At 42.5% G+C, this 16,313-nt stretch overlaps 1 protein-coding gene across 3 annotated transcripts in view; it reads left to right on the forward strand.

The window, feature by feature from the left end:
• The window catches only part of TOM1L1 (target of myb1 like 1 membrane trafficking protein), a 132,082-nt gene that overhangs the window by 102,757 nt on the left and 13,012 nt on the right, over nucleotides 1–16,313 (forward strand). For 2 of the 3 annotated variants that reach the window (XM_066618267.1, XM_066618264.1), the window contains 5 exons: nucleotides 5,095–5,244; nucleotides 7,823–7,942; nucleotides 10,818–10,916; nucleotides 14,125–14,241; nucleotides 15,458–15,591. In XM_066618267.1, coding sequence (XP_066474364.1) covers nucleotides 5,095–5,244; nucleotides 7,823–7,942; nucleotides 10,818–10,916; nucleotides 14,125–14,241; nucleotides 15,458–15,591 — 620 coding nt within the window. The remainder of the gene's footprint in view (nucleotides 1–5,094; nucleotides 5,245–7,822; nucleotides 7,943–10,817; nucleotides 10,917–14,124; nucleotides 14,242–15,457; nucleotides 15,592–16,313) is intronic. The other variant, XM_066618265.1, reaches the window with a different exon arrangement.

The raw sequence follows: 16,313 nt of genomic DNA on the forward strand, positions 1-16,313 counted from the left end.
TTTTGATGTGGCCTTTAGAATTAAGTTGGCTTCTAAAACTGCATGGTCATTCTAGACAAAACACATCCAAATGTGTTTATACACACACTTTGATGCTTTTGTCTAGAACGATGATGACGTTTTGAAAGGTGATCTGTCTGTTTGGAACACCCAAGAGTTCATTTTTATATAACATTTCTTTTTATGGGCAAGTTTGCATATAAGTTTGGTGTTCTTTTCAGTTAGGATTTTCAAGGCGTTGTTTGGAGATTAGCTTTGTTGCTATGTGATATGATATATTGCCAATAAAATGATCTCATTATTTTATAGGTTCTGCCCCTAAGGAAGGACATCAACTCAAAAGGCATAGAGGAGGGCACTTAATGTCTCAAGGCACCATCCTGTCCAACTTTCCAACACGGATGTAGCTGCAATGCAACCCCAAGGCAAGGGAGCAAATGATCCCTTACCTTGAGGAGGCCATCCATGACTGCACTCCCACAGCAGAATACCATCCCATTGGCATGGCTGCATCAGCACCGGAAAGTAGAATAGGATTGATCCCTCAATAACTGTGCTGGTAAGCTTTGTTTTTCTGTTTTCTTCAGAATTGGCCACTTCTTCTCGGTCACATTCTAAAGAAACAGCAACAAGCAAGGTAGACGTGTTTCCCATGCAAAAGAGTTCTTGGACTATTTGCAGTTATCATTCTCATCTTGCATGAGGCCCTCTTCTATAGCTTAGCCTGCCCTTTAGGCAATCCAGCCCTAAGTTCTAATAAAATAAAAAGTATATTTTAGTAGTTTATCGCACTACTGATCTGCTTGCTGATCTGCTTGTAATTGAGATCTCCTCCCAAGATTGGGATTTCTGCAGCCAGGCAACTACAAGGCCGCTGAAAGGACTGATGAATCTGTGTGCATGTACTTGGGAGTGGGGGGGGGGGGGGAGAGTAACTAGATAATGCAGAATAGCATTTAGGTCTCACTCGAATTTAATGCAGACCTGAACCAACTGAAGATCTAATTGTGGTGTTTATCTATAATCCCAGTAATAGCAAGCATGGAAGTAACTCCCATTGGTTCGTTGGTGCCTAATGCTAAAAATAAAGAAGTCCAAGATTAATTCAGAATCTTTCTAGTTGATGCACCTCATTGAAGGCAATAGGAGGGTTGCACTGCTGTAATTGGGCATGAGATCTGGCCCACCAACTGCAGCAGTTGCACCCAAAAGGTAACTGTTCTCAACACACACACACACACACACACACCTAATTACTGCAGAAAGGAATTTACTTAATTTTCTTAAGTTGCAGAAAATGTTTTACATACACTGTATTGCTTTGAAATGCTGTTGATAGGCAAGTGGGCTAGCTGTTTAGCATTCCTTTCATGCATACTGTGTGTGTGAGCCAGGGATCAAATATGTACACCTGTGGGCTGGGCAGCAGTGGGTTAAAGTACTGTTCAGGCCAAAGCTTTTTGGCAGCTATGCCTTGCTTGGCTTTTCACAGGCCTGTCTGTCCTCTTTTTTCTGTTTTTGTTTATGGGAGATTCTATAGCCTTTGCATCTGGTATATTATCCTGCTGTCACTGCACAATTCTTCTCCCAAGATCCCAGTACACTGAGAAAAGCCAGAAATCTCCGAGTCCTAAGCAAGGAAAGTTGCTTCTTGTTTCTTAAACAGTAGTTTGGGGATGGGGGGAGGGAGCCAGTGTGCAGTGAAGCCTAGAAGGTTAAAGCATCTGCAATTCTGCGTTTAACCAAACCTTCCCCTACAGCGGATGCACATGAATGATTTTCTGGGGGTCACCTGTAGCTTATTGCTTAGAAACTCAAAAAAGAAGTGGTATAACGTAGTGGCTAAGAGACTGAGCTGTGCCTCAGGACTTCCCTGGTTTGGATCTTGCCCCTTTGATGGTGTCCTGTTTAGCAGAAGGAGAGTGATGGTCCCTCTTCATGTCAGCGTGGTGGCTGTTGCTGGTATCTCTCCTGGGTCTTTTTAATTGTGAGCCCTTTGGGGACAGAGAACCATTTATTGGTTTATCCTGTGATGGAACTACTTTCTGTGGAAAAATAGTATATAAATAGTGGCATGTGCCACTTAACAACAGACCACATTTATGACAGTGGTCAAAGCATAACAAAGGCTCTCTTAATGAGGCAATCAGGTCTCCCATAGCCTGCAGAAGAGTGTCAGTTCAGGTAACAGAGGCTCTTAATGCAAAGAAGAGGCAGTCTATCTCCAGTAGCCTGTACAACCAGCAAGTGTCTTGCTGGGAATGTCTGTTCACACATCAAATGCATTAGATTGTGTGGAATGTTCGCTTAACAACCTAACCGCATAACAACGGGGATGGGAGAATGTATCTCTGTTGCTAAGTGGCGCACATCTGTGCTCATTATTATTAATAATAATCTTAGTAGTTGGTCTTAGGCATGTCGTGTCTTCTCTGGCTCAGTCTCCCCACTGCAACATGGAGATAATACACTTTTACATTACAGGTTCCTTTTAAGGGTTACAGGCCCCAGTCCTAACCTTTCCCTCCCCTGCCAATGCAGCCACACTGCCACACTCCATTCTGCAACAGTGGGGTGGTTCTAGAGGTCTCCTCTGGGTAAGGGAACATTAGTTGGCTTACCTGGGGGTAAGCCTCCAGTGCCAGAATGGTTTTCACCAGCGCAAGTCTAAATAAATCCAAGAAGGTGGACTTAAGCCTGGAAGGGGATAGGATGTCAGCGGCACTGCCACCGCCAAAACCACCCCCTTCCAGGCCTCGTTCTGGCCTGCCTCCCCATTACTTCCCCAACCCGTTCTGCTTCCTCCCCACCTCCCACCTGCCCTCTGCATTGTCTTGTGGCACTGGGAGATGTGGAGAATTTGCTGGTGCCTAGCTGCAGCTGCTCTGTGCTTGTGGCAGCTGCCTGGCTCTGCGATATGGCCTGCTGTCCTTTGCAACAGCCAAAAAGGACCTTATTCTTTTAGTTCCGACAGCATGAGGCGCACATCAGATTGGGATGACAACCCTTAAAAGATAATACGCATAAAGTGATTTGCACTGCAATCCCATACACACATGCTTGTGAGTAAGTCCCACTGGGCACAAAAGAACTTATTTCTGAGTAGGCATACATACATACATACATACATACATACATACATACATACATACATGTGCTGTCAGACACTCTAAAGTGCAACATAAATGTCAAGCAGGATTACCCTGCAGATGCCTGATCTTGTCTGATTTTGGAAGCTAAGCAGGGTCAGGCCTGGTCAGTACTTGGATGGGAATACTGGATGCTGTAGGCTTATACCATAGTCTTTCGAGACTGAAGGTTGCCAACCAATAAATTGTACATTAGTCCTAGTTTGGGGAATTATCACAACTGAAGAAGCAGATTGATTGTTGCGTTAGCAGGACTGTTAAATCCAACACCTCTTATCAGGCATCTATGTAGCACAGTAATAACAACAGGTAATGTTGTATGGTGATTATGAAAGTGCCTTTGTGAAGACAGCAAATTTGTCATAACTATACCGTGACAATCTTCAGGAAGAATTTGTTTTGTAAAAGTAACGGGTCCTTGGGCCAGCCTGGGCAGTATCTCATTACTGGAAGACTGAACTATTTTCTGTTGTTGTTGTAGTTATGTGAGTCAGGTCCTGACATGCCACCCATGTACTTAAAGCTACATAGCTGTAACTCTTGGCTGCTATTGTGTTGCTGAAAACTCACAACTCTTGCATTTCCCTCCTTACAATGTGTTGAATATGTTTGGATGACCTGCTTTTAAGGGTGCCCTTCTCCCAGTCCCTCTTCTATTTCATTAGGTTTCACAACCCTGGTACTGACTTGTGTAGTTCTGTGGAGCACAGCTGCAGTGTAATTATAAAATATGATGGAAGCATATGAACAAAATAAAGCCATTGGTGGTGTCCCAATTAGTGATAACCAGAATCCACCTGCAGTTCCTTTAAAGTGGTTGTTGTAAAGCCACGGTCCCTTTTCCTGATGGGGTGCCAGTTTAATTGAGACCTGAACAATTTACAGTTTGCACATGCAATTACACTAGGTCAGGGGTGTCCAAATGTTTTGCCAGGAGGGCCACATCATCTCTCTGATATTGTTTCGGGGGCCAGGAAAAAACAGAATCAATTTACATTTAAAATTTACATAAATGAATACATTAGAGATGGAACCTATATGAATGAATGAATTTTACTGAGCTTATTTATAATAATACACATGAGAACTGTAATAGAAAACAGAAAAGGGGGGGCTAAAAATAACTCCTAACCACATACCTCCTGCCCAGGGAATATAACTCCTGCCTAGGAGAAAATAACTCCTGCCCAGGGAAAAGTACAAAACACGCGGAGACATAAACTGTTCAAAGGTAGACCTGAAGGTCTTGCAGTAGCTCAAGGCGGTAGGTACTGTGAGAACTTCAAAGTCTTGTGATAGCTCAAGGCCTACAAAAGGTCTTGCGCAAAGCAAGGCTGGCCTTTCCTTTGCTGTCGCTTCACAGATGTGAAACAGCAAGCAGCAGAGGGAACCCTTGGCCCTTGGCTCATGCAAGAGGTCATACGGTCGGCCTTCACACTGAGAGCAGTCACGTGGGGCCAGCATGGACCAGCAAGTCTCCGCCAGGCCAGATGCTCGTTGAGATTAAGGGTTCCCCACAGGCCAAATTGGGGGTCACTGAGGCCCAGAAATGGCCCACAGGCCAGGATTTGGGCACCCCTGCTCTAGCTGAAAGGGGGTTGCTCATGGAAAAGTAGCTTCCATGCAGCTGGGGAAGTGTTTCGAGGAACCCTAAGGCTGCAGTTCTCTCCACACCCCAGGATTCCTTCTGAGAAGACATGCCTAGGAAGGCATTGACAGAGAACCTTCAGCTGCAAGGCCCTCAGTAAAATGAGAAGCTTGGCAAAACAGTTGGGAGTGAGGAGCCAAAAAAAGTATGGGGAAATGGCAATTGCAGGACTGGGAGATGCAGAGAATCTGTGGGTGGTGATGTATGGTGTTACTACTGAGGAACAAGGACTCAGTGGGAGTGTTCAGGGGGGCTGATGTGAAAGAGCTTCCTCACCAAATAACTCTCTTCCTGCAGCTCCTTGACATGTGCATGCAGAACTGTGGCCCAAGCTTCCAATCCCTGGTGGTGAAAAGAGAATTCTGCAAAGACAGGCTGGTGAAACTGCTGAATCCAAGGTTCAACCTACCCGTTGATATGCAGGAGAAAATCTTGACCTTTATCATGGTAAGCTTTCCCCTTTCTTTTTCCATAAAGCAAGTATGGAAAATAATTCATGATAACTGTGCCAGTAGCATGGGGGAAGGGGAGGTTGGTGTCAGCCTCCAGCCAGTTTGCCTTTCGTTCTCTTTGCCTGCTAAGCTGTAGATGGAGAGGGGCAAGAACAGAGCTGTGGGGAGCAGAGACCATAGCTATAGGGAAAGGAGGCCGGAACTGTCTGCTTGTCTTTTTTTTAAGCTATAACTTTGACTATAGGAGATTCTTTAGCTTCCCCTGTTGAGAAAACATAAGACATTTGCATAGCGTTAGTGTTGTACTCATTCAGTTTTTATTTAATGTTTTACTTTCTAATCTCTTGCCAGTTGGCCAACAAAAGGTTCCATGGCTGTTAGTTGTGGGGTACAAGCAAAGACTTGTTTGTGGTATCAATCATCCCAGAAATGCAAACCACTGAAACTCCTTTCTGTCCCTCACTTTGAATGGTTTCAGATAAGGCTGTGTTGTGGGAGGAGCAGGAAGCAGGAGCTCTTACCACGCACTTCCTGTTGCTTTATATCTCTTCCCCTTCCAAAAACAGAACCTGCTGTCAACTCTTCTTTCCTCACCCACTCGAGGACTATTAATGGACAGCTTCACTGAAATTGCCAGTATTAAGTACAAACTGTTTGCGTTGTCACTTGAAGGAGGTTGTCTTCCTCCCTGACCCAGTCATGGAGAAGCCCCTGAATTTTCCCACCCTTCTTGAACATCAGTTTGAATGTGTACATCAGTTTGAAGTGACATCATTCAGCAGATGACGACCAGAAATCAGCACTTTGTTCTCACATAGAAACTCACTAGCTGCAAATGACAGAAGAGAAAATGTGCAAATCTTGGTCATATTTTCAAGACATGAGAGCCCAATTATCAAGCTGCGAGGGCCCAATTACAATGGGGGCTGGATAAATTTTTTCCAGCAGCCACATTTGGCCCATGGGCCTTATGTTTGACACCCCTGATCTAGAGTAACTTCTCTCCATCTCTAGAAACATTAGTCTGATTCATGCAACTATTTTTGAGGTGTCATTAGTGGCTTTTTTGCATGCAGGAGTTGTCTTGTGCCAGTGCCTCCATGTGATCAATATTAATGTGTTGTGGAGACTGTATTGCCCAACTAGTACTTTCCACCACATTGTGAAAGATACTTGTCATGGATAAGAACTTCCACAAGATTGCTCCATGCTAGTTTTGTAGCATTATGCAAGAACATGCACTGTATCTCCTGAGATCAAACGATCGGTCTTTCTAGTCCAGCATCCAAACATTTCCAGGATGCCCATAAACAGGGCATGACAACAGCCCTCCTCCATTTGCTCCTGCCAACAAGTGATATATTCTGATGCACCCTGCCAGTAAAGATCTCTAGAAGTTGTAAGCAGCTGTGTAGATCCATAAGAAGAAATCCAAAATACGCAATCTAGTAATACCTTTATTAGGACAAATCCAAATAACAAAAAATCTCCTGCTCAAGACTTAAAGGTGGTGGTTCTATTTAGCTGTCATGATTACTCCTGTGTGAATTTGTCTGATCTCTGTTTAGTGTCATTTATCGCAGTGGCTGTTGTGACAGCTTGTGGCAGTAAATTCCATAACTATGCACTTTGCGAAGAAGTACTGTAAAGATTGTGACTCATTATCCACTGCAGGTTCCAGTCTGGATCCCCCAGTAGATTAAAATAAAAATAAAAAAATCAGTGGATACCAAATCATTGGAGAAATAGCTTTAAGACCCACTTCCAGGTTTCTTGTTCCTCCATCATCACCCCAGAATGCATTGGTGTAGACATTATACTGCATTCATTCACCAGATGGGGTGAATAATGGAATGAAAATATAATTATTTAACAACGCGAAGGTAGGAAATTGGGTATTGGGTTTTTTTTCCCCTTGTTTTGAAGCATTTCAAGGTGGACCTTGGTATCAGTGGTGAGACAAATCAGTGGATACCAAATCAGTGGATACCAAGGTCCCACCTATTCTTTCTTCTGTTTTTCCTGAAATTGGCTGCCAGTTGATGTCGTTGGGTGAGTTCCAGTATTATGACTGGGAGAAAAATACCTCTTCTTTGCATTAAGAGCCTCTTTGTTGAGTAAACAGACACTCTGCTGCAGGCTATGGGAGATCTGACTGCCTCATTAAGAGCCTCTTTGTTGTGCTTTGACCACTGTCATATATGTGGTCTGTCGTTAAGTGGAAGGTTGTTATGTGGCGCACGCCTGTATTCCACTGTAGCTTTTGTATAAAAGCATTGCTGGCCATTTGATTTTTCAATCCCTCTCCTAATAAGCTCCAAGATAGAATTTGCCTTTTTCACTTCACATTGAGTTCATATTTTCAATTAGCTACTCACACTGACTCAAAGATCTTCTTGTTTGGGACCTGCACATGGGATCCTTTCACAAGACCACTTCAGTACATGAAGTGTGTGTGTGGGAGGGGGGAATTCATATTGTGATGACTTTTCCACCTCAAAAACAGTAGTTAATATTCTTGAAAGAAAGGGGGGGAAAAACTCATTTGGTTTTGGTTTCTTTTTCACAAACAGACTTGGGCCCGAGGATTTCATGGTACTGTGGATGTGAGTGAAATCAAGGAGGTTTACCTGGAACTCCTCAAGAAAGGAGTTGAGTTTCCGTCCACCGAGATCAACAAGAAGACCCAGAATGTAGGTACTGTGTAGGCAGCTGCTTTGGAAACAGGATATGCTTGTTACAAGACATCTCACGTGTGAAGAAGGTGTACTGATTAATTCAAAAATAATTTGTTTATGCAGAGATGGCCTTTCTCGGGAAACCGGTCATGCGTTTCTGCCTAGGAGCACCTAAAAATCCAAGAGTGGGAGGAATTGTTTTCTTAAACAGGAAGTGTAGGAGTTGAAGCTGTAAAAGCTGCTCACAAGTTCCTTGAATCCTGGTTCCTTCTTTGGGTTGAAGGAAAGAAAGTGTCCAGATTGCCCTGCAGGCTCTGTAAATCTCAGCAAAAGCAGAAACAGAATCAAATTTGTGTATGCAGCCCTTTTTGAAAGTTAGAATTGGAAGCGAGGAAGAGTGTAAAATTAAATGGTTATTAAATCATAAAACAGATAATGTAGTTTAAATGTGTTTTCATGCTGGGTGGTATATACCTCTGACATTCACCTCTTTAATGTAGACACAGTACAATTCTCATTTAACAGCCACGATAGTGTATTCTCATTTTATGTGCTTAAAGTTGTATCTCTCTCTGGAGCTTACCCACCAATTGCATGATTAACTTCTTCATTAACTATTATTGTTACTACAGTTATTTTAGTTGTTAGTTCATTATGCTATTATTATTGTTGTTTACCTTGTGCTTGGCAGCATTTATCATGTTTGTCCTTTCAACAGCCCTGCAAAATTCATGATTAAAATTCTCATTTCACAACTGGAGCATAAGGATAAGAGAGATTCCTCCCCCCAAGAGTTTTAGGATTTGAATCCAGCCCTCTAGGGCCCAGATGTAGCAAGGTATTTGGTGGACTCCTCTGGCTCCTGGTTTATCTCTTCAGATAGAACACCACCTGCCACTTTAACTGGGATCTCACAGTTCTTTGTCCCTGTTTACTGAAATGTGAAGTTATTTCAGGAATGAGATACGAGACAAGTACATACACATTTCTGACAGAGAGTGAAGTGCCACTTTTGAATTGTGAGGAATTGAGCTTACCATGGCAACCTACTGGTGTATGAATGTGGGATAGAGGGAGGCCAGTATCACACAAGCTGCCTGTCCCCCTTCTACTACAACAGGCAGCTATGCGGTTCAAAGGGTCTCCTATTGCCAGATACTAATCAGTCTGGACCCAAATGAACCCAAAACCCTCCAACATCAGTAACAGAAGGCAAACATTATTTCCACACAATAACTTTAAACACATAGTATTAAGAAGGTGCAGAATGACAATATACCATACAAACTCTGCCAGAATAAAGTCTTTAAAAAGCTAATAGGAAAATCCTAGCTCTCATCTAATAGATCCTTACAATACAATCTAGCTAACAAGAAATTCAGCAGAAGCCAAAGAAACTAACTTCTCTCTCACTAGTTGGGGGAGATTTTATAGCTAGCACAACTCACTCCTACCCCCTCCCGATTTTAGTCTCACAGATGTTTTTAAGTTGGGGTGTTTATTGGGGTGATAGAGATGTTTATTGGGGTGATAGAGCCAATTATAGGCTCTATCACCCCAATTCAAGAGAAAAAAAAGTCTTAAAGTTGACATTTAAAGTGAAACAGACCTAATTCTTACTTTTCCATGACAGCTGGTAGTTTAAATTAGTTGAATCAGAAATACCTCCCTCATGTTGGCTTCTTTGCTGTTGTACTGTGATCCTGTTGTGCAGGGGGACCTTGAATTCTGAAACGATGGACCAGAACTCAGATAATAGGGCACAACCTTGTTTTTGTGGCCACAGAGTATACAGGGATGCAATGGTAACAATAATATTTATTCTTTAAATGCCTCTCAAAGCAAGGCACTGTATAATCAAATACATACATAAATTTGCATACAAGCTTACAATGTATAATTTATTTAATGTAGTAGTATGAAAGGAATTTTACTGAGGACTCAAAACATTTTACATCTGTTGTCTTGGGGCCCCCTTTGCATCTATATACAGTGGAGTATATATACACTGTATATATATACAGTGGTATTTTCCATGAGGAAATTCTGTGCAGCTGTGAATACTGGAGTCATGTCAGTTGGGCCAATCTTTCCAAGCTTCATAATCATTTTCAGTATAGGGACTAATGTTCAAGTGAATATGCTTAGAAGGTGGGACAGGGCTGATGATGTGGTTCCTGCTCACTTCCCCAGCCCCTTTCAGTTATTACATCTGTGTAGAATGAACTGGTCTAGTTTTGCCCCTGTGCTGGCCCGCTTCTAAAACTGTGCTCTTCATATAACCCTTATATTTTGTCTGAGATGCTAAATGTGGGGACGGATTTCATGACTGAATCATGCAATGGTTCCCAAACTTACCCAGGTCATGGCGCCCCTGGAGCCTCGTCTTCCTGGTTCAGCCAGGTGCCACCATCGTAGATCACACAAGACCTTGTGCAAGATGGTGGTGCCCAAATCTTGTGAGATATTTGTGATCCGAGATGGTGGCATCCAGATCTCATGAGATCTTGCACAATCCAAAATGGTGGTGCCTGAGTGTGTCAGTAAGAGGAGCCACTGGAAAATCCTGTGACATCCTTGTGAGTTTGCTGTGGCACCTTAAGGCAACGTGGCACACAATTTGAGAACCACTGGAATAGGGCTTCCATGTGTGTTTGCTCATCCTGGATGTGTTGTTAAAGGACTCTGTAGGGCTTATAGAGTTGTTAAGGAAAGAGAATCAGTGGTTGATGTATATCTTGGAGCTCTCATCCTGATAATTCAGTATAAGTTCAGAAATTTTTACTGCCTCTTGCCTTGTAGTCTAAAAGTGTGGTGGTTGCTGTGGTATTGCTCTTTGGTTTACATTTTATTTAAACCCCTAATATTTATTTGTATTATGTACTTACAGCCTTTGCCTCAAACCTCCACAAAGCCACCATATAGTACTTCCATGAAGTCTTTATCAGGGTTGCTTCCTGCACATTCAATATCACTCATTCCTGAACAGGTATGGTGCTGCTGTTTGCTTTGTCAGTCAAAGGTTATATTTTAGCCACTCAGATTATTACAAGATTTCATCATTGAGAGGAGTAGATAGAGTCACAAATGTGTTCGTTTTAATACTGCGTAGGTTAAGATTATGTTGTCGTAACTCACTGATAGACACAGCAGTCTCTAATTATGTACAACTGAAACTACTTTGGGCTGAAATCCAAAAGTCAGCAGAAGCTAATAACCTTTAGCAGAACTAACTAAAATTTCAGCAAGCTTCTGAGAATGGCCAGCAAGCTTCTGAGTTCTCCAGCACGTTTCTCAGGGGAGGAGAAACTTGCCCCTCCTTTTTGCTTTGCTTAACAAAATGGGAGATCTGGAGAACTAAAAGCTTGTTGACCACTTTGTGACATGCTAATAGATCCAAATAAAGGTACGGCCCTACACTGATTTCTAGAAAAATCCAGCAACCTCGAGAACAGCCTACAAATTTTGACTAGAGGAAACTAATCTATGTTGATGGTCCTGTTGTCTGTTGCCATGATTCTTTCCTGCAGTTACAGCAGCTTCCTGAAGAGCCCTGAGACTGTGGGTTACATTTGTGTGTGATTGGTTTGTATCCAATCGAGATTGTGAGCATTCTCCCTCTGAATCCCATGAAGTGAGGTGGGATTTCAGTGTGAGGAAGGGAGACCATGGGATGTCTTCTTGTCATCCAACTGGAGAGATTCCAGAAATGTTATGTTGACTTTTTGTCAAGTACAAGAAAGAAATGTAAAATTGAAAGTCACAGCACTAAATGAAAGCAGATCCTTTATACTGTAGTTGCCTACCTGCAAAAAAAAGGTTAGAAGTAGATTTGGTCCTTCAGTTTCTTCAGCTGGTTAAAATTTAAAATCATGGTCGATTAATCATGCATGTTTTTGTTAATTGAATGATTTATTGATTAATTAATTAATTAAATTTGAGGAAAACAATAGTCCAACTGCAAAAAGCATATTTTCTTGGTTTAAAATGTTCTGTGTGTCTGATGTAGCAGACATTGTTTTAGAAGGTGTATATTCTATCATGTGATGATGCTTTTTATCTACAGTTTTTATAAGTAGTTGCATGTTGAAAAGAATATTTAACATTCTGCTCCCAGTTAATAAGGATACCAATTTAATTGCTCCAAAGTTGTTTAAACTATTTAATCTCACTGATTGATTAATTAAGCATGGTAGCCCTAATTTTAACTGATTAAAATTTTGGACTGATATTTGCATGTGAAGATTCTATATCTCATCACTTGATATTTCCCAACTAAATGTGTGACTACCTCTTCTGCAGATTATCCTGTTTAAAGTTATCTGAATGCTCTGAACAGTGCTAGATGTTTTATACAGCACATTCCATTCATCACTTTACTGTTCGGTCATAGAGTGATGGAAGATGGTATATACATACGCTAAAGTTGCAGTACGGGAGGTATTTAGGGGAATATAAAGAATATTTGGAGGAATATATGAGAAAAATGGTTCAGGACTGTATGAATAGCCCTGAACCATTTTCTCTTTAAAATATTGTCCTGAAAGCTTTATCCAAATACAGAGGTATGTGTACAAGCAGTCTATAATGCTGGCGTTGCTACCGAAATCTTTCACTAAAAATTAAAAATTGCATTGTCTTTAAAAAGGGGATTGGAGAGATTTATGGAGGAGACGTCCATCATAGATTACAAACCACAGTGATTATATGCAACCTCTAGGTTTTTAGCGTGAACCTGTCACTGAATACCAGACAGAAGGGAGAAGCAACAGGATATAGGAGTGGTTCCCAAAGTTTTTTGACTCATGGCTTCCTTGACCTACTGGCTGTTGGCTGCTTCTCCGCATTACGTTAATTTTTTTTTATTTCTTTGGGAGTGGGATAAGACTGGCTTTGGTATAGTAGTACTTCCATTTTTCTCCCTAAAAATAATTGGGATAATGGGATCAAGGCATGTTTGCTTGATGAAGAAGCACTTTGCTCTTGCCTCTTGGAGGAAAGTTCAGGGAAAGCCATTCACAGTTTCAGACTCTCATCTTCCTCCCCACCATCTTTCCTGCAATTCACCATTGTGAGAGTGCCTTTATTGCTAACCGCCTCACCAAAAATGTGAAATTAGAGGAGCAGAAGCCCCAGCCGGGCTCCCCCTTTCTCTAGTTCTTCCTCTGAAAATGCTGGCTGTGAGGAAAGGGGTGCTTCAAGGGACAATTCAGTGGCTCTCCTGACTACTTTTGGCAGCTCACTGGGGAGCTCAGGCTTACAGTTTGGGAACCACTGGGATACAGATATCATGCTGCCTCAGGGAGCACTCAAGACATTTGATGGGGCACTGTGAGATACAGGAAACTGAACTAGATGGGATGTTGTCCTGATCCAATAGGGCTCTTCTTTTGTTCTTATGCATTGTGACTTGTGCATGTAATGAATAAATGAGTTAACCCGGGGTGCCCAAACCCCGGCCCTGGGGCCACTTGCGGCCCTTGAGGACTCTCGAGGCGGCCCTCAGAGCCCCCAGTCTCCAGTGAGCCTCTGGCCCTCTGGAGATTTGTTGGAGCCCGCACTGGCCCAACGCAACTGCTTTCAGCGTGAGGGCGACTGTTTAACCTCTCGCGGGAGCTGTGGAATGAGGGCTCCCTTCTACTTCTCTCTGTTTCACATCTGTGATGCAGTAGTGGCAGCGAAGGAAAGGCTGGTCTTGCTTTGTGCCAGACCTTTTATAGGCCATGAGCTATTGCAAGACCTTCATTCATTCATATAAGTTCATCTTTAATATATTCATTTATGTAAACTTATGTAAATTTATTCAAATTTTAAATGTAAGTTAATTCTTTTTTCCCCGGCCCCCAACACAGTGTCAGAGAGATGATGTGGCCCTCCTGCCAAAAACTTTGGACACCCCTGAGTTAACCAGTAAATACTGACTGCCTCATTCTTTACCCAGTGTATCTAATCATCATATCTAGATTAGAATGATGTTGAGAGCAGATGTGTATTTAGGAAAAGGAACATATTGAATTTGGTTTAGTGCTGAGCCTCCAATAGTGACCAACCAGATGCTGCTGGGAAGCTCATGCAGCAGTGGGCAACAGAACTGGTGGGCAGCCAGATTAAACCCAAAAAGGACTTTCAGGGTACACATCATAGTGGATCTTCTGCTTATTTTGCATTGTGTTTTGCTGTTCTGTTGTCCTCAACAGATTGGAAAGCTGTATAGCGAACTAGATATGGTAAAAATGAACACGAGGGTCATGTCAGCGATTCTGAAGGAAAATGTCCCTGGATCAGAGAATCCAGAAGATATGGATCTTCTACAGGTATAGCAAAATACCTTTGTGGTGGTGTTTTAATTAAAACTGGCCTGAAGTCATTACATTCAAAACTAGCTCACTGAACTAATTCTCTCTCTCTCTCTCTCTCTCTCTCTCTCTCTCGCTCTCTCTGGTAAAACATTTAACACCAAACTAAGGAGGTGTTCTTAAAAAATACTTAGAGTTTTGTCATGTGGTCACCAAGGAGTTATTGGCACAAGCTCTTTTCATTTATATTACACTGTCAAACTTTGTTACTGCTGTTGTATCCATCTAGCATTGGAGAGACCATAATGAGGAAAAAGCAAGCACTCGGGCAGCAGTTTAAGAATATTAGCAGAGTCTGAGTAGCCATGGGGGGGAGGGGGAGAAGAGGGAAGGTGGGGGGTCCCTATGAGTTCCTTATTTGTAGGGTGGTCAAAATTTTGAACAAGATGAAGGCAGTGAGAAAGCCCTGACAGGTTCCGCTTCAGTACTGGGGAAACAGATTCCTCTTTTGCCAAGCTCCATGGCTCTCCACCAGTGTGACATGAATTTTTATGAGGGCACACAGGCTGCTTATTCTTCCCTTCCACTGCCAATTTGGGGGTGGGGGAAGTATGTTGTGAGACAGTAGTGTAAGACTGGATTCTCGCATTACTTTTTGATATGCCTACATTTTAAAGTGTTGTCCTTGCTTATTTTGTTTTTATACACATTCTCAACTCAAGTACGCTACTGCCCACTCTGCCCTAGTTGTTTCAATTTCCTGTCATATTGTTTAATGAGGTGATGGTGCTGAACCAACTTTGTGTACCGTTAGCTGTGCCCTCTTGTGGTAAAAATCGGTATTTATGCTATGAGGGCAGACATTTCCCTCGTGTGATAAATGTGTGCATTTTTTTTCCTAGTGGGTTAATGGCCACCTGCCATTTTTACCTAGCTCCAAACTACGTATAATTAGGAGCTTCCTATGGCCACCAGAAGGGGCAGAGAAGCTTGTGACCGCCAACCGCTCCTACTGCTTTTCAGGTTTTTCCCCACGCAAGACAGTAAAAGAACTGACATGTTTCTCTCTCTTGCAAAAAGATTTGGAGGAAGTAATGAATTAAATGCAGTGTTAATTGCATGTCTTTCAAGCCCACATGGATGTGTGCACGGCAACTTTTCAATGCGTCGTCAACATCCATTGTTTTCACCATACAAATGCTAATAGGAAATCTTTTCTTTTATCTGTTGGCAGAAACTCTATAAGATATGTCGGGCAATGCAAGAAAGGATCATGGCACTGCTGGCAACTGTGCAGAATGAAGATGTCATTCCTGAACTGGTACAAGTAAATGAAAATCTGAATAACGTCCTACTGGGACATGAAAGGTAACGTAGTTATGGGCCCGGTATGATCTCTCTGCCTGTGTCTACCTGGCTTTACCACTAAGTTGTGACTGAGTAGCCAGTTTGGATATGTCTTGGCTCTTAAGACAAATAAAGAGATGATTGTCTCTCTATGGATAGAGATAAATGCTATGCAAGAAAGCCAGTTTGGTGTAGTCTTTGGAGTGTTGGACTGGGACCAGTCTAGGATACCAGATCAGAGAAAAAGACCAGGGTGGAAGCCACTGCTTAACCATACAGTTCTTTAGGTGACCTTGGCCCAGCCAATCTCTCTAACATACCTACAGGATTGTTGTAAGAATGGTGTATACAGTGTCCTGAACATTTCAGAAGGGCAAATTATAACGGTGTTTAAAAAATCCATGACTGAATGAAGAAATTCTACAGGTGAATGATGTGGGATATCCCTCTAGCCCAGTGGTTCCCAAATTTATCTGGGTCTTGGTGTCCCACAACCTCCCTAGCCAAGATTTTGTAAAATCCAAGATGGCAAAATGCAAAATTCATCTTGCAAAATCCAAAATGGTGGTGCCTGAGGGAACAGGTAGGAGGAGTCACCATGGACATCCTGCTGCACCCCTCCGAGTGTGGCATGGTGCTCTTAGGGGTCATGACACACACTTTGGGAACTCCTGCTCTAGCGTTTGGAAATTAACCCCCCCCCCCTTTATAGACTGTGGGATTTCCTAGTTGTTCAGTGCTGC

This window comes from Tiliqua scincoides, chromosome 2, assembly GCF_035046505.1.
Source record: "Tiliqua scincoides isolate rTilSci1 chromosome 2, rTilSci1.hap2, whole genome shotgun sequence".
In the NCBI taxonomy this organism is placed as follows: Eukaryota; Metazoa; Chordata; class Lepidosauria; order Squamata; family Scincidae; genus Tiliqua; species Tiliqua scincoides.